Source organism: Cyanistes caeruleus, chromosome 3 (assembly GCF_971803275.1).
Source record: "Cyanistes caeruleus chromosome 3, bCyaCae1.hap1.1, whole genome shotgun sequence".
In the NCBI taxonomy this organism is placed as follows: domain Eukaryota; kingdom Metazoa; phylum Chordata; class Aves; order Passeriformes; family Paridae; genus Cyanistes; species Cyanistes caeruleus.
The window spans coordinates 112,299,898-112,320,437 of NC_141703.1; the positions used below are offsets into that span (position 1 = coordinate 112,299,898).

General features: G+C 44.8%; 1 protein-coding gene and 1 long non-coding RNA gene across 2 annotated transcripts in view; both read right to left on the minus strand.

Moving 5' to 3' along the window:
* The window catches only part of LOC111942126 (uncharacterized), a 130,144-nt gene extending 124,882 nt beyond the window's left edge, over window positions 1-5,262 (minus strand). Inside the window, exon 1 of the long non-coding RNA XR_015285231.1 lies at window positions 5,094-5,262. This is a non-coding gene — a long non-coding RNA (uncharacterized LOC111942126). The remainder of the gene's footprint in view (window positions 1-5,093) is intronic.
* Window positions 5,263-13,446: 8,184 nt separating this feature from the next.
* On the minus strand, window positions 13,447-19,752 carry C3H3orf38 (chromosome 3 C3orf38 homolog). The gene is made up of 3 exons (XM_086883598.1): window positions 19,125-19,752; window positions 17,624-17,844; window positions 13,447-16,177 (listed from the first exon to the last, which is right to left on the minus strand). Exons 1-3 carry the CDS (start codon window positions 19,255-19,257, stop codon window positions 15,602-15,604), a joined length of 930 nt encoding a protein of 309 aa, XP_086739724.1. The 5' UTR covers window positions 19,258-19,752; the 3' UTR covers window positions 13,447-15,601.
* Between the last annotated feature and the right edge of the window lie 788 nt (window positions 19,753-20,540).

The following is a 20,540-nucleotide window of genomic DNA, read 5'->3' on the forward strand; positions in this document are numbered from 1 at the left end:
CTCCACTCCCTGAAAATTACACCAACCCTTCACCTTTACACACGCCAAAAGAAAAACAGCTCTGCCACAACCCTTCTGAACACTATGTTATCCACAGTCCATTACTTTGCTTTGATGTATTTAGGATTTTCCCCCAGAGAACAAAGGTTTCTTCAGGGACAGGGGGGGAGAACCTCAATCACCAGGATATCCCAAACACACATCTTTCCTTTCACAGCTCCTTGGAATCAGACAAGGAAGCAGTGCTGCTGGCAGCACAGGCATGAAGAAAGCATGAACAGAAAGTCACAGACAGGAGCAAAGGCTGAGGTTTTTTCTCCCCTTGTTGCCACTGAAGTGCTGATGAAGGTGCACATCATTCCTGTGCTTTAAACATTAAAGCAGCAGGTAAAGGACAGCATGGCTCCTAACTGCCCTGTCAGCATGCAAGTTTCAACTCTGATATCTCTCTTAAAACAAGAAGTGATTCTCTGTCTTGCCTGTGTTTAAAAAGGAGATTGATTTGTCCTTGAGCAATACCACTTGTAATTACAGTTACTCAGAGAGTAGATAAACCAGGGTGTGGGAGCAGGAGAGAGAAGAGAGCACCAGGACTTTTTGAAGACACTTATCACAGGCCAGAAAGAAGGCACTGAAGCTTTTCAGTCACCACCTATGGAAAAGCACTAACACAGAGTCTATAATCATTTCCAAAAAAGGCAGATAACAAAAAAAATGCCTCACACTCACCAACACTAAATAATTTCAAAATACCTTAGCTCAGGCCCACAAGTCTGCCAGACAGGGAGAACAAAAGCTGCTACAGCTGTTGATTGTCAGGTCTCTTCTGAGACAACTTTCACCATGACCAAGACCAAGCCAGCAAGGAGTAACTCTATCCCTCCATCTGACACCATCACTGACTTTTAATTTCTGCTGCAATACCTCACCACAAACAAACACTAGTTCTAAAAATGACCAAACAGGCTCCTTCTAGCAGTAATCTCTCTCTCCCTGGCCATCACTGGATCATGCCACTTCTGGATACCAGACCCAGCTGGACACCTGAAACACCAGCTCACACAGACTGTGGGGGTGGCCATCAGGCCACACAAAAATGTTCTCATCACCTGTTCTTTGCCCCAATCTCTATATTCAATTCACACAAACCACGTGGGATGAGATTTTTGTACCATCTGAAGTGAGATGTACCACGAGGCAGGGTTGTTTGAGGGTTCTTGCAATGCTCTTTCTCTTTGTTATTCCATCTGATATTGCTATAAAACACTACAGAAATGAGAGAGGAACTGTCACCAACCTTCTCTGCACCAGGGCAAGAGGCACACAGGGGTCAACCAGGGTGTTCTTCTGCTGGGGGAAAGGCTCACTCCACTCAAGGGAATCTTCTAAAAGTTTCTCAAAGTAAAATTCCCTTCTACTCCAGAAAAGAGGAAAAGCCTCCTTTGCTGCCTATTTTTCATATTGCACTCCCATCAACCCTGGCTATTGATAAGTCATCTGTGATTAATCCCCCGTGATTCATGAACCAGGATACTCCACAAAACAACGATTAGTAGATCAGCATATACAGATGACTTTGCCACCTCAGCAGCATTTTACAAACCTTAACTAATCAGGATTTCTTAAACTCCCTTCACCTGGTTCTCACCTGGCTCCCTCCTAGCTCTTTCCCCTCCTCTTGCTTGCAGGGAAGCTCTTTCCTCTCCCAACTCTTAAAAATCTGTATTCTGCCCTACCCACACCTTACTTGCTCCCTCGTCTTCTCTTTTCCTCTTTTCACCCTCAGGCATCCTTGTTCCAATTAAAAACCCCAGATGGAGTAGCTGGAAGATGCCTAAATATCCTAATGAACAGTGAGATGAAGCAAAAGAGATATTTAAGGCTTCACAAGGAGGTGAGCAGCACAGAGGGAAGGAAATGTGAGTGACAGAAATAGGGTAAGGCATATTTGCCTAAAAATGAGGATAGCAGAGAGCTCCTAGAAGCAGAGAATAAGCAGAAAAGAGGAAAAGAACCAAGCCCATTAACATTTGTCTTTCCTTATCAGGAAGGTTTCAGGTGTGGTGAGTTCTCCTGTTGCAAGCTGCCCTTGGAGACACAGCACCATGTAAGCCTGTAGGAAAGAGCAGAAGCTGATGCTGACAGATATTTAAAATACACTGAAATTCAATAGCTCTGGTTTCATTCCCCATAAATTTCCAGATATCCACAGAATTGAAGTGAGATGTGAATAAAATTCATTTTGTATTCCAGAAAGAAGAGAGGAAAATTATACATTAAAAACCAAAGTTTCAAAATCAGCCGCCTTCTTTTGGTTCAGGATGACTTAGAAAAAAATAAAATTACAATAGAAATTTCAAGGAGAGAATAAATAAATGAATTTAAAGTCAATGTGTGCATAAAATCACATTGTAATAACTTCATGGAATCATGGAATGGTTTGGGTGAACCATAAAGCTCACGCAGTTTCACCTTCTGCCATGGGCAGGGACACCTTCCACTACCCCAGGTTGCTCTAAGCTCCATCCAGCCTGGCCTTGGACACTTCCAGGGATCCAGGGGCAGCCACAGCTTCTGTGGGCACCCTGTGCCAGGGCCTGCCCACCCTCACAGTCAAGAATTTCTTTTAATATCCCACCTGAATCTCTCTTATTTTAGTTTAAAACCATCTCCCCTTGTCCTAGCACTGTCTGTCCATGCAAAAGTCTCTCTCCTTTTTATATATAAGCCCTCTTTACGCACTGCAAGGGGCTCTGAGGTCCTCATGTCTGCAGTTTCCAAAGCTCAGGTGCAACACCTTGCACTTCTTTATCACCTTCACTAATTCATGAATAAATTTTAAAGCAACCATTTGAAAGTTTCTAAGAAAACAGAAGTTCTCAAAAGGCCTTTCAAGAAAGATGATGAGGAAACTGTGCTGCAACAGCTCCAGCCTGATAACGTGGTGGGAATGGCTGTACAACAAAATACAGAGATCCATAGAGAAAAAGAAGTTCAGTTTCCAGATGCCTGGAATTTCTGAGCAGGTTCAGGAGGGGTGAATCACTCCTAGTTTCACCCTTGCTCATGCTGCAATAATTCTGCACTGTCAGGTGCACTGAGAGTCTACCAGAGACTGGATTTCTTCTCTTAATACATAACTTGCTTTTTCCAGGGAAATTTCAAGGTTCCTGTGAGATGTTGCAGACATCAGACAGCTCAGGTGGGAATCTGCAATATGCTTTTGGTACTCAGTGCCTGATTGTCTGGTTTGAGGTAAGAAAGGTGAGACCAAGTGGTGCCTTTCTGTCTTTAACTTTCTTTCACAAAAGTATGATTTGATTTCCTAGAAAAATCTGGGAATTTACTGTAGGCCAGCCTTCAAAGACAGTCACAATGCAGACAGGGACTGATGTACCATGAATCAGCACCTGCCTTGTTTGAACAGTGCAATGCTGATTAAACACCAACGTGGAGAATGGCCATGCTAGGAGTCACTCTTGTTTTGCTGGTGATGGGGAACAAAAAAAGCACTGTAGTAAAAGTGGCTCAATAAATTACGTGCAGCAGAGTTACTGCAGGTGTGTTTTCTTGGCCATGGAGCAGGCAAGGGACTCAAGAAGTGACTCTGAGGCAGGGAAATTTGAGATCAGCGGTGCTGCCTTCCGCAGAAAACTGATTGTTTGGAATTAATGTTAATAAATCTAGCTCTCTTTTCCTATACCCACTCCCCCTTCTCCCAGCTCTGCCACAAAGACTCCCTGCACACTGCTGGCTGATTACGGTATCCAGCACAAAACAAACCCCTTCCCCTTCCTTTGTGTCACGTATTTGGACAGATACAGAACCTTTGTGTCTCTTGCCGTGGCTGACATGCCAGCCAGAGCCAGCAATCTTCACTTGGCAGGAATTTCCATGTGAAAGGGATATTTTGAAGAAAGCCTGTGGGCCAGAGCCAAGGTAAAAGCTCCTCACGCTCTCCAGCAAATGTTGCTTTTCCAGTGTGAAAGTACTGAGCCACTGCCCTCCGGACCACTGTTCCCATGGATTTGTCCCAGGTTGGAGCCTGTCATCCTCACAGCAGGAGAAGGAAGAGGGTTTTTCAGTGGGATGGGGATCACCAACAGCACAGACATTGTTTCTTCACAAAGGAAACAAACTTGAGCCCGAGGTTTTGGCCAGCAACACATCCCTAATGCAAACAGCCCTCGGTTCTGTCGCTCTAGGAAGGGTGACTGGGTCTAGCAGGGAGAGGAATAACCCCAGGCAGGGGCTGACAGCTAAATCCAGGTCATTGAAAATGAGAAGCAAAGACACATTTTTAACAGCTACCTCCTGAAATGAACTGCCAGGGGGTGAAGCTGGGCAGTTCAGGTTTTGTTTAAGTTTTTCAGAACAGGATTAGGGTACCCTCCCTGCATCACAAGTTATTGCAGACCTGAGCCAGACTTATTGAGCTGCAAACACCCTTGCACGGAGTGAGAGTGAAGCTTTGTATAGTCAGGGTTCCAGCGAGGATGAAATGACCGATATTGGTACTGCTTCTCTTCCAACTCCAGCCATGAGCCGGATCTGGCCTTGCCCACAGTGTCCCTCAGGAGGGGAATTGGGCACTGCTGTCGGGAATGTCTTCACTCCGCAACTTTGCTGGCGACCCCAAGCCCTTCCCTGTCACCTCAGCATCCAAACTCCCCTCTTGCCTTTCATCACAGCATGCCACGAGCGTCACCATCAGCTTTCCTGCCGCCTCCTCAGCGTGCCCGATGCGTGTTGCTCAAGGCACGAGGGCTGTACCCCGGGGAAACCCCATCCAGGAGTTTGCCCAGACTCCAGGCCAAACCTGGTTTTAGCCAGCAAATCTGACTGCGGCAGCCGGCCGCTCCTCGCAGCACCGCCGCGGTTCCTGCTTCGGGCCAAGCGGGACAGGAGAGGAGGGCAGTGCCAAATGCCATGCTAAACCAGCCCGGCGCAGCTCCAGAGCCACGGGGACAGGGCACACAGCGCCAGGTGCCGCCTGGCCGGGCCAGGGGCTGCCATCCGCCCTGGATGCTGCGCCGGGATCCCTCCCGTGCGGGTGGAGCAGAGCACGGCGTCCACCATCGATCCCGTGGCACTTGCCTGCGGGGCTCGTCCCCTCCTGCCGTGGCGACGGGCGGGCTCTCTTCCCTGCCTTTCCTGCCTTTTTCCCGCGGATGGGCGGCGGGCCGGGCCGGGCCGGGAGCGCGGTGGCCGCGCCGCCAGCGCGGGGCAACAGCTCCGCAGCGCGGCCGCTGAGCGCAGTGCGGATGGAGCGGGGCGGGGGCTCTGCCCGCTCTGCCGAGCCCTCCCCGACACCGCCTCGCAGCTCTGGGCGCCTTTACGGCTCAGCTTTTGTGGCTCAGGTCGCTAAATCCCGGGTAAGCATCACCCTGAGCGGAGGGGACCGCTCCCTTCTCAACCTCTCGCTTTCTCATTCCCGCTGAAGTTTCTTATCCCAGCTTTAACGCTGCTACTGAAGTTTTGTAATCCTGCTTGTTTTACTTCGATTGAACTAGAAGAATGTCCTCTAGAGATTGCTGTCTGCAAAAGAAATGATTGTCACCAGCGTTGTGCCGGCTGTTACTTTTCCTGTCCTCAGAGTGAATGTCTGACACTGTTCTGTGCTGGTGGTCATGAACTACACTGGCCCTGAAGGAGCTTCTCAGTTTTCTGTAATACATGTCATTTTCAGCTGTCTCCCTGCTGTCTCCATAACTGTGGGAAAAACAAAAACTCCAACAACATTTTAGTGTTAGAGAACCAAGGCATTACTTTATTCTGGCCAGGATGTGCAACAGAAAGCATTTCATCCACACATGGCCCAGGCTGTGCAGAGGAGGTCATTCCGTGTCACACATCAATATTACGAGATTTTTTGTATACTTATAGAGTCAAAATCCATAGAAATTCATTGGTTCAATGTTTATTGGCTCCAAGATACACAGTTCTTAGTATTTGGTTTCCTTTGGTTATCGATCTCTTCACCTTCGATGTTAATTAGGTTCTCATTCCTTGCTTCTCTTATGAGGTTTTTCCAGACCAGGTGTCTCTGACCATGCCAGGGGTGTTGTTTGGAGCTGGTGGTGGTTGATGGTTGCTATCCTTTGTGTATCTTCTGTGCTGCTCCCAGTCTGTTGAGATCTGCAGCTCATTGGGCCTTGAGTGCCGAAACAGTCCTTTGAAAAGAAACTTAAAATTCCCTTCCCCTGGGGCAAAGGCGAACAAAACCCCTGACTAAAGTTACATAAAAACATTTTCAACTCGGTATCATTTCCAACACTACCATTAAGGGCCTTCTGCTTGTAGGGTTTTTCCTTACTGACAGACTGGAGCACATAGAGTATCCCACATGGAAACACTGCCAGTACATCACAAGGAAACACGGGTGTTTCCACCGGCATTAAATCTGCCAGAGGGGAGGCATTCCCACAAATACCCTGCACAGCACTCAGGGACAGCACATTCCATGGAGAAAGGCAAATTCCTCTGGGCCTCTGGAAGCCCATGCCCTGTGCCTATTACTGCTCTGCACCCTCTACCTGCACCCTCCTCCCCCCGACCCCAGTTCCTCTGCACCCTGTCCCCTACACCCCATCAGCTCTGGTAATCACCAGAGGAGCCCTTATCTCTGTGATGATCTCTGGAAATGCCTTTTGTCTCCAACAGCTCATCGCCCTGCCCCTCACCTGCTGAGATCAGCTGCTTTCCTACTGGGGAAAAAGAATAAAAAATGAACCCTGGGAATAATGAGGAGTTCTGAGAGCTTTCAAGTCCCAAAAATAAATAAATAAAGGGAAGGAGGAAGGGAGAATTGCGTGCTTCTTTTTTGATTAATTCCCTTTCTTCCCACCCCCAAAGACCATGCAGTAAATAAAATGAAGTCCAGTCCTGACAGACACAAACCTTGACTGTCTGTTTATAGATGGTGTGAGTGCCAATATTCCAGCGGGATTGTGCAGAACAAATCTGTCAGGGAATCAGAGCACATGTTACGGAGTGTGAAGGTACATGCTTCACATTAAAACCAAATCCTTCAGAAAGTGCAGAATACCCTAAATCTACATCTGCCACGCTGGTTATTCCTGTTGCGTTCTTAAAATTCATCCTGAATTTTATTTTCCGCATCTTGCAAGCGTTAGATCTGCAAAACAGCATTTTAAGTGCAGCTGTTGTGAAGTTCAGCTCTGAATAGCTATGTAGCTGAATGCTGGCTGGAATTCTGATTTTTACCTCTGAATATTTTCCTATCTTTTGGAAGCTGCCCAGTTTGAGAAACCCATCTTTTCTGCCTATGATCACTGATACCATCACATTTCAGGGTGATGTGAGGGTGCCATTTTTTCACATCTGACTCAACCCAGCTCTAGCACCACCTTTTCCTAATTGCCTCAATTCCTCAGCACCAATTCCCTGTGCAGCTGCTTTTGCTTCTGTATTGCCATTACGTGTCCCCAAGAGTCACATTCAGTGCCACTGATGTCTCTGAAAATAATGTCAAGGAGCAGGAAGAAGCCTAGTAAATGACCAATTTATTTTTATTTTTTTTTTTAATCCTTTGTCACCATCACCACCTCCTGACAGAGGAAGGAGACTTGAGGAGATTATGTATTATACAGTGATTTGCAGTGTAAATTTTGAGCGGGGTCGTTGATCACACCAGAATTCAGTCATTGGTATTACCAAGCAAATACAACACAGAAACCTGCCCAGTTCTGAGACATGGTTTAGTAACAGTGGATGACCCTATTGATTTATTTTGTATTTTTCATAATGAGTTATAGCTACATTATAGAGTTGCCTGCATTGGATTGCAGTTTGATTTTCCAAGTGCCATTTCTCAGACGTGAGGTTTTCATAAAAGCTTTCCTCACAACAAAACCCGTGCACTTATTGTCTTAAGAGAACACTGTTGCAAGTTTGTATCTACAGTTCAACAACAAATTAAAACCTTTTTATTTTCATCTACACACCCATGAACTGAGGTTGGAGCACAGCAAAATGGACAAGTGTGCTCCCTCTCATCTATTTTTTCCTTAGAGGTGAAGAACACTGACTATTTCTCCTCTACCTCCTACACATCAGCACTGCTGGAAGCTATCACCTCTCTCTGGTTGGACTTAGCCAATAAAAATAGAATAAAGCATTTTAGCTCAGTGTTCCTAACTCACAGCTCTTCCTACAGGACTTTGCCTGAAAAATCTGTTTCCTCAGCAAACAGTTCATCCCCCTCCCATCCTTCAGCTGGAGCTAACACCAGCCAAAGGCATCAGCACAACTTTGCCAGGTCTGAGTTGTGTCTCTGTAGACTGTACAATGTCCTGACACAAAACAAAGCTTTAAAAAGTGAAAAAAATAAAAAAAAAAACCCAAGAAGAAAAAAAACCCTACCATGCTCCTCCCACACGTTATAGATTCCAAACCTCAGCTCATGTGTCAATTCAAAAGTATGAAAAAGCCACAGGGAAGGAAGAGCTGGAAAATATTCTGGCACCTGATTTCTCAAAATGAAGGTCCCAATTCTTGCTAGAGTGTTTTATATGATTGTAAGTTCTCCTGATTTGTCTGTCTGTAACCAGCAGACCAAAATCCCTGGCCCCTGCATCTCCCCATGGCTCAGAGCAGAGAGCACATCCCCTCACCCTCAGGTGGGTCCCTGTCCCCACAGGACATTCTGCCACTTTGACATTATTCTGACACTTTGTTTCCCTTTTTAACTTGGCTCATTCCTTAGCAAACTTTAAGCCTATTTGATGTTAAATTACTCAAAATGCTCCAAGAAGGGGGAATTATAAGAGGAAGAAAGAGAGAGAGAGATACAGGAAGACAGAAAAGACATAGAAAAGCATACAGACCACATACACATTGAAAGAATGAAAGAATTTGAAACTAAAACATCCTGAATACCACTCAGGAGCATGCAATTCATCAGGTAACTTTTACCTGCAGAGGTCAAACTACATCACAAAAAAAAGTAGTTACAAATAGAAATTCAGTCCAACAGCCCTTCACTTTTGACCTGGGATCTGTAGCCATACTTTTCTGGCTCAATTTTACTTCTGTTTAAAAACCGTAATACTACAAAAAACACACCTACAGGCAGTAGATCCAGGATTTCACAGGTTAAAAATAGACACTGAAGGTGTTTTGATTAAATTTTTTTGTTTAAACTTTTATTTAAGCAATCACTGGGACTGGGAAAAGGGGAACAACCTTCCAGCAGCACCTTTTTCCTTTTGCACACTGAAAATGTTAGGGATTTCCCAATGTGGACTGTGTTACTATCTTGTGGGGACACCGAGAGCAGAAGGAATCTGTTAATGAAATGAAGAGCTCAGAGTTTCAAAGTGAAAAGGGTGAAAAATAAAAGATAAAAGAAGTAAAACTAATTTTGAGCCCATTCCCTAATTTGTAATGCTCTAGTTACTGTGAGCAGATATGGAAATACAAAGGCTCTGATTCTCTCCAGCCCTGCCCAGGATGCAGGCCAGGGGAGCACACAGGGAAGTAGAACATGTGCCTTCTGATGAAAAGTCCAGATTTAGGGCACTCCAAGTGAATCAGACACAAGGAACTATCCCAGGTAACCACACCACCTCCATGTAACTGAAACATGGCATAGTTACTAATTAAACTTACAGCTGCCAGGACATGAGAAATCACAGCTGAAATGATGTAAGCAAGAGGCAGGACACTTTTGCTCAGCAACTTCCCACATGTGGAATCACACAAGTTCCAGAAACACATTTTAGGATAAGCAGACATATTTACCTCTTCCCAGGTCCTGTGGAGGACAGGGTGAGTGGACTTTTCCGGAGGGCTGCAGAGCTGTCTCCTTGTGTCACAGAACCCCTGGAAGGGCTCATCCACACACCAGCTTCTCCCCATGGAGCCCACAGCCAGATATTTTCCATGCCAGGGTTTAAAAAAGTTCTATCCATCATGCTTAGTAGTGTCAGCCTTCTGCCAAAGTTTGTCAGCTATAGCCTGGAAGCATCCAACTTTTTTAGGTTGTAATCCAAACCCTCTGTTCCATCTGTAAAACCTTTAGGGAAAACACAATGTTTGCACTCAAAGTGCAAAGTTTCTTGTGGGTGGTTTTCTCCTGGATGCAGAAACTCTTAACAGTGTTTGAATTAGAACGTTTTTAACATGTTAATTTCATGATCTAGTGGTTTTATTGTTGCCACTGATACTGCTCCTGTTTCCCAGCCAGCTGTAAAGGGGTGGCATCCTGGGCTGAAGCAGGAGCAGCCTTGCCAGTGACAAACCAGCCCTCCCAGGCTCCTACAGAACCTGGCAGATCCATAACACAATCCCAGTCTGGGTCAATGACATGGAAGACCAGCACTGAAATTCAGCTCACCCAGGGAAGAATTTGCCCTTCTGTTGCTCTGAAAGCCTTTGTCCTTCTTGTTAACCCCTGACTGAGCTCCAAGTAAATTGTGTGATGTTCTCCTGCCTCCAGCAGAGTCCTTGCCTGTTATATCTGGGGAAAGCAGCTGCTGGAGACAGCTGGAAAGAGACTTTTATGGTTATTACAGTAGCTGCAAAGTCATCTGTGCTGTCGTAGCACTCGGCTATCTGTCTGTTTCTGTCAGCAACACAAGTTTTAATGCAGAAATGGGTCTGCAGGCAGCCAGAAGAACCCACAGCACCCCAGCCCAGCCACGTTTAAAGAGAGGGGCACCTGCAAGGGCCTGGCAAACCCCTGGAAGATGCAGGAGACATTGCTGGGAGCTCATGGTTTGGTCACTGTCAGGATGTGCCACAGATGTGACAAAATGGAATACTGAATTGCAAACCGAAAATACTGAGATCCTTTTAGTGTCATGAGATGTATTTCTAATGGCAGCATTTAAAGAGTTTGTGTCTCATAAGATGATGTTTCTAATTTCAGAGAAAAAAATGACTTCTCATCTGAGCCTTTCAGATGCACATCAGCCAGCAAGTAATTGAAGACAAAGTGTTTTTCTGTAATAAACCTTCATAATGAAGCACCAGAGGAAAATACTAAAGTTCAACTCAATACATCATGCTAATCTGCAGAATGGGATTTTCCTGCCACTAATCTTGTTAGAGCTGGGGCACTGTGCAAATATATCTATACACATAATTACTGAAGAGATATTAAACGGATCGATTTATTTCAATAAAAAATGCAAACTTTGAGAAGAATTCATTAATACTCAAAATCCAGCCAGGCAATAAATAACACTAATGAACTGAGAAAAAGGAATAGATGAACAAGTACTGACATGATGTCTTATGCTTATTGCTGTTAAAGAGGAGCTGACAATTACTCCATTTGAAATATAAATCCTGCAAAGGAAATGCTAGAAAGTGAGTGAAAGGCTTGTTAAAAATATGTATGTACATATATATACACACATTTTAAGAAGACATTAGGATGAAAACTAATTGAATTTTATCCTAAGGAGGCCATATTACCATTTTCATCACCCTTAAGCTGTGTTTACATTAGCAAACAGTGCTGTGCAACAGGAGCATGAAACAGCTGTTGCTGAGATGCTGCCAGCACAACATCTCTAAATGTGTTGGGGGTTTGCTGCCAGCCAGCTCCAGGGTGGTCCTGCAGCCTGAGTGCCTCACAGAGAGCAGGGTAGCCTGGCCACAGGATCTCCCTGGTCCATCCTGTCCCAAGGGAGCACCAGGGTGAACACTCTGAAGTGTGAATCAGATCACAGCGATTGTGATGGCAGCAAACAGCATTTTCCTCAAAAGCAGCGTCCTGACTGGCACTAAAACGTTTCCTGCAGCAGAAGCACCCAGGGCACTGTAAAGGGTTCACCCTAGGACAAAAAAACTCAGACAGAGCAGAGACCTCAGTCCACACAACCCAAATGACCCAGTGACAACCAGGGGTATCTAAAATAACCTTTTCAGTAAGGGCAGTGAGAGCTTGTCAAGACAGAACCCAAGAACGTGTTTTTCCTTGTGCTTGGGAGGTTCTGCAATTTGCCAAGAGGAAAAAAATCAAAGTATTTGGATTGCTGTTTTGGAATTATAACATGGGATTCAAACAGAACACTTAAAGAGTTATCCAGGCTGCTTCAGAGGACACTTGAAGTGATTTTCTACAGGCTTCTGAAACAGAAGAAAGACATTGAGGGCCTGAGGTGCATCCAGAGAAGGGAATAGAGCTGGGGAAGGGTCTGGGACACAAGTCTGATGTGGACCGGCTGATGGATGGGAGGTTTAACCAGAAGGCTCAGGAGAACATTATCACTCTGTATGGCTACCTTAAGAGAGAGTGTAGTGAAGTCAGAGATCATTCTCTTTTCCCAGGAAACAAGACAGGAAGAGAGGAAATGGTCTCAAGTTATGCCAGGGGAGGCTTAGATTAGATATTATCAAGTATTTCCTCACTGCAAGGATGGTCAGGCATTGGAACAGGCTGCTCAGGGAGCTGATGGAATCTCCAGCCCTGGAAGAGTCCAACAGTTGGCACCTTCAAATTTTACTCAATCCCATGGTTCTTACAGCAAAGGAGGTGCTGCAGCCTCTCCTGGTGGAAGACCCCCAGTTTATTCACTCATTCCTTACCTGAAAGCTGCTCCTGTCCATTATTTGGGACAACAGACTCCAGAAGCTGGGGAGGAAGATAGCTCAAAGATAAGCCTGTTTTGTTAAATCACAGTCAAGTTATTAAAAATCCTCATTTCCTTTCAATAGTCTTAAGTGGGAAAATGCTGGCAAGGCACCCAGACCTCATCCAGATGAGCAGCTCAGGCTTTTACTGGTCGTAAAATGCATGATTTATGGCAGCATGTACAACATGATGTTATTTCCCTTGCAATTTATGCTCTCAGAGGGCAGAGAAGAGGTGGCTTTGCAGCAATTTACACATCCCTTGCTCCTTCCAACAGATGCCTCTCTGCACAAACACCACTTTCACAAAAATCTCTGCTTTGTTCTAACCCAAGTCTCTAAAGAGTTTCTGTAAGGGCAATTACTACTGGCAACACGCCACATGAAAGTTTTATTTTTGCCATTTCTTTAAGTTCATCCTGGAAAGATAAGAGGTTTTTTAGTTTTCATTCTGGTGAGGGATTCCCTTTAAGCTTTCCTTTAGATCAAGGCAAGGGGGAACCAGGCAATTTCAGGGCATTTTGTTGCCAGCAAGGAGTGGGATAAAGCAGCCTCTTCTGCACAGTCTCCTCGGGACAGCAGCTCCAGGAAAGTGATGAATCTGCCACCAGATGTCACCCAGAGGCCACTGCTGTCGCTGCCGAGGCTCCAGCAAGCCTCTGGATTTCCTGCAGGCAGCAGGGATGCTCACAGCACTGTCATCACTCCTGCAGTTGCACCCACATTAAACCTCAGATTTCTACTTTGTGCCCTGAAAAAGAAAAGAAACTTTCAAACTGCAGTAAGTCTTCAAAATGCCTTGAAAAGTGAAGTACATTGCATGAGCTAAAGGCAAAATGCTATGGTTGTTGGTATCTTTATTGGAGGCCTGTATTTCTCCTTTTACAGAATTTTATCAGCTTGCAGAATTTACCCTTATCTAACTCTTAGGGAAAAAAAGAACAAGCTACTGAGACAGATAATGGATTGCAAAAAAACAGCAAGCAATGCAGAAAGAAGCAGAAGCACCTTGTGACAAGGGAACATAAAAGACTTCCTGTCATAATAAAGACAATTACAACAGGAAAAAAACAGCAGAATAAAAATTGGTAAAGTCTAAACAGATGAAGACATCTTTTACAAATTCCTAAATACACTTAAAAACTTCATTTCATGGGGAGCATCCAAAGAAAGCACAGAGGGAACACAACTTCTGAATGTTTAACATTCAGAAAGCTCCACACGCTTTGCCACAAATAAGAATTTTGTTTTTTGACAAATTATTTACCAGAGAGAGATCTAGAAAGCACAAATTTAGCATTGCAGCTTCAGTGGTAGACATAAGAAACTGTTATTTTTTTGTCATGCTAGGAAACAGAGGAAAATGGATTATAACAGTTTTGAATAAATTTTACTTAATTTTTTCAGTCTCCTGAATACAACTAAAATGTCCAGTGTTTTCAAGAGTAAATCAACAATTAATTACTTCAGCTCTGAACAGCAGCATCTAAAAAGAGGGATGAAATCACTCCTGTACATAATTTTGCTTTTTTTAAACTTGTCCAGCTCTGTTTAAAAAAGTCCAGAAACAATTTCAACTCCATTTAAACAAATCTTAATATTTCCCTTAAAGTCAAGGTTAAGCCAAAATTACCTTCTCACATTTACCACACAGTCAATGTTTTTCTGCTCTTAAAAAATTCTGCCTGTGTCAATGATTTCAAAATCGAATTTTTAACTCTCAGTAAGGATATTTATTTTAAACAAGAGAAAAATGAGAAGCCACAACTCAGGTGTTTATTGAGAAAGAACATCCCAACACAGTAGCTGAACTTCAGCTTTGAAAAGAAATTACTTTAAAGAGAAAGCAAGATTCAGACTGTTCATAAACATCAGTTCTGTGCATAACTGAACCTTCTTGTTCCCTGTCACTCAGCCACACTTTACCATGAAAAATCTGGCAACAGTTCTTTTGCTTCTGCTAAGTTATGGGGAATGTTTATGTTTTCAAAATTTTAAACAGTAAAGCCAGAAAATTAAAATAAAATCCCAAACAATCCAAAGAAGATTGATTTAAATAATGAAGTTTTCACCTCATTTCACCTCTAATTCTCTATAAATAAACAGAGTAAGAAAAAAATCAAGTTTTTCATTGGCAATAATTGTAACTGAATACTTTTCTTAGCATGACCTATCATTGTAACCACCCAGTGGTAACAAATGGACTTTCAGTACCTGTAATAAAGCAGCTCAGAGTAAACAAAATACTTATTTTGAAAAAACATACAAAAATCACAACTATTATATTAAGAACTCTGTTGTAATTATATACAAAATAACTATCAGAGCATTTGGTTCATACAGTGTTGCTGCAAGTTTTGAAATCAAGTTCTTGATCCCAGACAGTCAGTGCTTGAAATGGGCAACTATCTCAAGCTTGTCTGCTTGGAAATGCAGACAGAACGATTTGTGTGTACTCATGACAAAACTGGAACCATAAGGTAAAAGGACAGCAATTAATGCAAAGAAGTTAAAAAAAAAATCTTCAACAATGCCAAGTTCCCTGCACTGTCCCATTAAATCACATTCAGAACACTCACAGCAGCTGCCTCCATTCAGTGTTTTGAGTTTTCTATTGGTTTTCTTTGAACTCAGATGCCCATTTACACACTTACCCTTCCCAAATTTCAAAAGCCAGATGCAATGACTTCCTATTACAGCTCAGGTAAGAGTTTCAACTGGTGTCCTGAAGAGAATGTGCAGTTTGTGAATGCCTCATTACACACTGCTGCCATTCCACATTTAAATGTAATATGAATAACCAAACCCCACTCTAATGACAGTGCAACACCTGAAGGAATACCCATGAAACATTTGTTAGCCCTTGGAAAGTGCCCACAAGCATCACCTGGGCTAATTCCCTGTATCTCCGCTTGCCACTCAGCAAATCTTACTCAGAGAAGAGAAACTGCATGGCAGCAACAGCCCAGTCCCTCACCCAGCCGTGACAAATTGCTCAGAATTTCTGAGGTTCAAACACAGTCATTTCATCCCCATCATAGAACTCTCTCAGTTGGTTTAACTCATATTTTATGGAAGGTTCTTCAATTTGCATCCCAGGCTCCAGAGAGTTCTGTCCTACTATTTTAAGGTTCACCAGTTTTATTTTCCAGGTGTTATTCCTCACAGGGCAGCTGATGAGGCCAAAGATTTGCTCAAAGACACCCAAACAAGCATTGTCTCTGTGCACTGTGCCAGCCACTGCCACTAGCACCAATCCATGAGGGGACATAGCACATTTCAGGCCACTGGAATGCAAATTTGGGTTGAAGAGGAGACATTCTTCTTTAACCAAGGACAGCAGGCGCAGGCTCACCATCTCTGCACCCACATACTGTTCTATGTTTTTTTCCAAAGTGTTGTAACAGAACTTCAGTTTGGCATCCTCCCAAAAATGCTGTGGTCCCCATGTCTCCTCAGATTTTACTCCCAAAGGGTGTTGAGAGTTCAGGAGTTCAAAATACCACTGGCAGAATTCTCCTCCTAGACCACCAACGTCATCTTGTGGTGAGTTCTGTCCATTTCCGTGACTCTGCAGTCAAGCAAATTTTTTTCTTAGAACTGTTTAGCAAAATTACCACTTAGAAAAACATCAAATTGTGCACATACTTATATTAAACCTCTTAAATGTTCTAAGCCAGAGGGCCTGAAGAGAAACACCAAAGTAAAATCTCACTTATTTTTACAAACATGATTATATAATGTAGAGAACAGGTTTATATTCAGGTTCCTTGAACAATATCTAGAAAGTGCTTCAGTGTCTTGGGCTCTTTACAAAGAGGAAAATCCTGATTCTACTGAAAAAGGGCAGGGGAAGGATGTAAAGTGACATTTTTTGGAACTAAATGTACAGTTACTTTGTAGGACTTCTCAGTATTTATGACTTGACAGTAAGACATTTCTAGAAGTAGATCAAATGTCAAGTTTGTTAATACCAATGTCTAATAAGTATTAAATTGTGTTATAAGCATTAAGTAATTAAGCATGAAAATATTGAAGAATTCTGTATAAAAATGTGGTATTTGTTTCACCACAAATTGAAATTAATTTCCAATTCTGTTACATAGGTTCAGGTTTCCCATTTCTTCAAAGTGGTGAAGAAAGAAGAGACAAGAATTAAGAGAAAACAAATGCAAAGAAAGATGTATGTGATAAATAAATCCACCGACTTTCTTTTAAATTTATGGATGTGTTTTAAGTACTTCATTTATGTACCATCAACCACAGAACTTTGCTAAGAGAAACCTTTGTTTTTTCCCTCGAATTAAGGACACAGAAGATTATTTTGAAAACAATTCTCAGCTAAATGCTGTCATCAGCTAATCCCTGAGTGAAAGCTCAGTGCAATAGGTTCTCAACAGGGACAGAGCTCTCACAGCCCAGGAGGTGGGGCTGCTGCCCATGAGGGCTCTGAACTACAGCAAGGTGAACCACAATTAGAACCACAAATAAACCCCTTAAAGTTCATTACACAACGAGGATTTGCTAAATGGCAAAGAGTTGAACTTCAAAATAACCTATTATTGCCAAAACACATTTCCTTACGCTGTATTAAGTGTTACAAACCCCAAGGGAAAACAAATGGCACTGACCTGTCACTGCTGGAAACTGCACATTTTATCAATATATAAACTCACTAAAATCACAAGGGCCTCTGCAGGATTTCTGCACCATTCATTCTATTTTCAGCTGTCCCTGAACCCACAAAACTATTTGTGAGTATCTTCTATTTTAGCTTATAGGACAATTTAAAAATTCAAAGCATGGAGAAGACCCCACAGTTTTTCCGTGGAAAACAGAGCAGACACCTCCAGATGCAATTTAAAAACCAAACAAACAAACCCAACTAAAACCAAACCAACCAAGAGCTGAAAAGATCTGGGAACTTCCTACAGGTGCAGAGCCACATTTGCACTGGTCATCCTGTGGATGCAATGTGATGCTGAGCATCCTGAGGATTTCCAACAGCAGCACTCACCTGTGCAGCAGGTTTCCTGTGCCCTGGCTCTGAGGCTCGTGCCATCAGCTGCCCGCTCCAGAGCTGCCTCACACGCTCGATGAGGAGGTGTTTCTCTGAAGAAGGAGGCACTGCAATTCCCTGCGACGCCAAATACTTAAAGATGATTTCTCTGTAGACTTTCCTGCGCCTCAGAAGTTCTTCCACGTTTTGGCTGTACACCAGAATAGCATGAATGGCCTCTTCAAAGAAAGAAATTGAAGTCAGAGTTACCTTCTTTCACAATAAAACCCCAAACTTAACCTATCTCTTAAACTCCTGACCTCCAAACACAGTACAAGACAAGGTGACAGGACAGGAAGAGACTGAAAGTTTGTCTCTAAACCTAAATCTGGCCTCATCATATCAGACACAGAATACACCCCAAAGACTTGCAAATATGCTTCTCGGACAAGAATTCTAGGGAAGTGTTTCAGCAACGCACAGCAGTTTGTGAAAGTGAGGTTCCACCTCCTTCCTGAAGCCTGCTGGAAATGGAATTAAATCTGTTTTATTTCCACACTAATGTGATGACAACTCCCGTGTTCACAAGAAAATGCCTCCTAGCACAACAGTGCACTGAACGGCAACAATAAACAAAATTCAGCTACAAGTCTCTGTGGCAGAATGAGGAAACATGGCAAATTTGAATTCACTTTTAAAGCAGTCACAGCAGAAAGTTCCCCCTGAACTGAGACTAGTACTTAACACAGGACCTATAAAACCCCCAAATCTATCCAGAAAGAAAAAGCTAAAGGAAAACACAAAAATCTTTCAATGCAATCTACAACCACCGCAAAAAGTAGGAAAAAAAGGTAGGGAACAAACACCTACAGGCAAAAAAACTTCTAAAGAAATGTGTTGGGCAAATTTTACAGGTTTTAGTTACATCACATGAAACATACTCAAGGCTTTAGGCTTTAGGATGATTATATATCAGGGCAACAAACTCAGTGGCCTCAGGTAACTCACATAAAAAATTAACTATTACAAAACAAATCTCAACAAAGTGAAGGTGGATGATCACAACTGGAAGTGTCCTGCAAAAAAAAAACTAAGTTCAATGCAGATTCGTATTTCACCCTTTCAAAACCTGAAAGCAAAAGTGACTGATGCCAACAGCAAGAGAGTCTCGAGCTTTCAATACTTTTAACCACTACCGGCACAGCCGTGCTCGCAGCTCACTGCAGGGCTCCGAGAGGAAAAAGATGCTTGTGGAGCTGAAGATCTGCTACGAGCCCGTCGCCACCTCAACTTCCTCGGCCTAAACAACCTCAAGCTCCGAGCAGCCAAGCCCCGGAGGAGCTGCTGGGCTGCGCAGGAGAACGCTCCCGAGCTCGGCCGAGCCCTGCGAGCCCCGGCCCGCCCGGGCAGCCCCGCCCGCCGCGGCCGCCGGGCCCGGGGAAGCGAACGCGGGGCTCGGGGCAGGGCCCGGCCCCGCTCGGCAGGCCCCGGCCCAGCGGCGCCGGCGCTGCCCGCGCACCTTGGCGGCTCTCCGGGTGCACCAGGCGGTTGGTGACGGTGTCGGTGAGCGCCAGCAGCTCCTCGGTGTGCAGGAGCTCCAGCAGGTCGCGGCAGCCCGCCCGCTCCCGCTCGCTCAGCCCCGACCCCGCCATGGCCGCCCCCACGGGCGCGCCTGGTGCAGCGCCGGGCGCCGGCTGGAAAGAGGGACCGGCACCGAGGTTCCGCACGGAGAAACGGCCGCGGGGGAGCAAAGCCGCAAGGAGGCGGGCTTAAATGTATGGATTGTGTCGTATACATAAAAACGTAATCATAAAACATATGGAGAGTTTGTAACTGAGGGTATCCTTCCCTTCCAGCCCGCCCTGAGGGTGTGGTGCTGAGCTCTGGGGAGATGCTGGAGAGAAGCACCATGGAAAGGGATGTGTGGGTTCTGGTGCATGGCCTGTGGATGTGAGCCAGCAGTGCCCGGGAGCCAGGGGTGACATCCCTGTCCTGGGGCCGGCAGGGACAGCATGGACACCGTGACAGCCTGGGGATTGTCCTGGGGCCAGCAGGGACAGCATGGACACCCTGACAGCCAGGGGATTGTCCTGGGGCCAGCAGGGACAGCATGGACACCGTGACATCCAGGGGATTGTCCTGGGGCCGCAGGGACAGCACGGACACCGTGACAGCCAGGGGATTGTCCCACTCTGCTCCCTGCTGAGGCAGCCTCACCTCCAGACCTGGAGCACCTTTGGGCACCATACTATCAGAAGGTTATCAAGCCATTAGAGTGTCCAAAGGAGGACAAAAAAATGGGGAAGGGCGTAGAGGAGAAGCCAAGGGAGGAGGGCTTGGTCTCTTCAGCTGGACAAGAGAAGGCCTCTCTGCAGTGACAACATCGTCGAGGGGGAAGAGGAGGGACAGACAGTGATCTCTTTGTGATGGCAGTGACAGGACCCGAGGGCATGAGACCTCAAGTGTCAGGGAAGGTTTAGGTTGGATATTAGAAAGAGATTCTCCCCAGCACCACCCTGGCAGCATTCAAGCAGTGTCTTGACGACGCTCTCAGCACAGGGTGTGATTCTCAGGGGATCCTGTGCAGGGCCAAGTGTTGGACTCAGCGATGCTTGTGTGTCCCATCCAGATCAGGATATTCTCTGATGTGATTTCTACCACTGGTCACCTCATCTGGACGTCTGAGCTGCGGCCCCTGTGGGGGGGGTAATCCACTTGTGACTGAGGCAAGCACTGCACGTCCCCAAGTGGTGCATGTCCCCTGGACAGGGAAATCCAACAGCACGCCGCCACAAAGTCCTATAAACTAAAGTTGGGGATTTTTGCTACATGCAAGCTCTCAACCTTGTGTTGCTCTTCCACGTGGCACTATTTTCTCTGTCAGGAGCAGAGCAACCAATGATGGACACTTTATAAAAGAGAGAGAAAAAAGGAG

Bases quoted from the DNA above. Each gene is read 5' to 3' on its own strand.
- C3H3orf38 (XM_086883598.1), bottom strand. From the start codon at position 19,257: ATGGCGGGGTCGGGGCTGAGCGAGCGGGAGCGGGCGGGCTGCCGCGAC. The intron at 17,845-19,124 runs GTGCGCGGGCAG...CTTTCTTTGAAG, and splicing joins GCACCCGGAGAGCCGCCAAG to AGGCCATTCATGCTATTCTG. The intron at 16,178-17,623 runs GTGAGTGCTGCT...GCTTGACTGCAG, and splicing joins ACAGGAAACCTGCTGCACAG to AGTCACGGAAATGGACAGAA.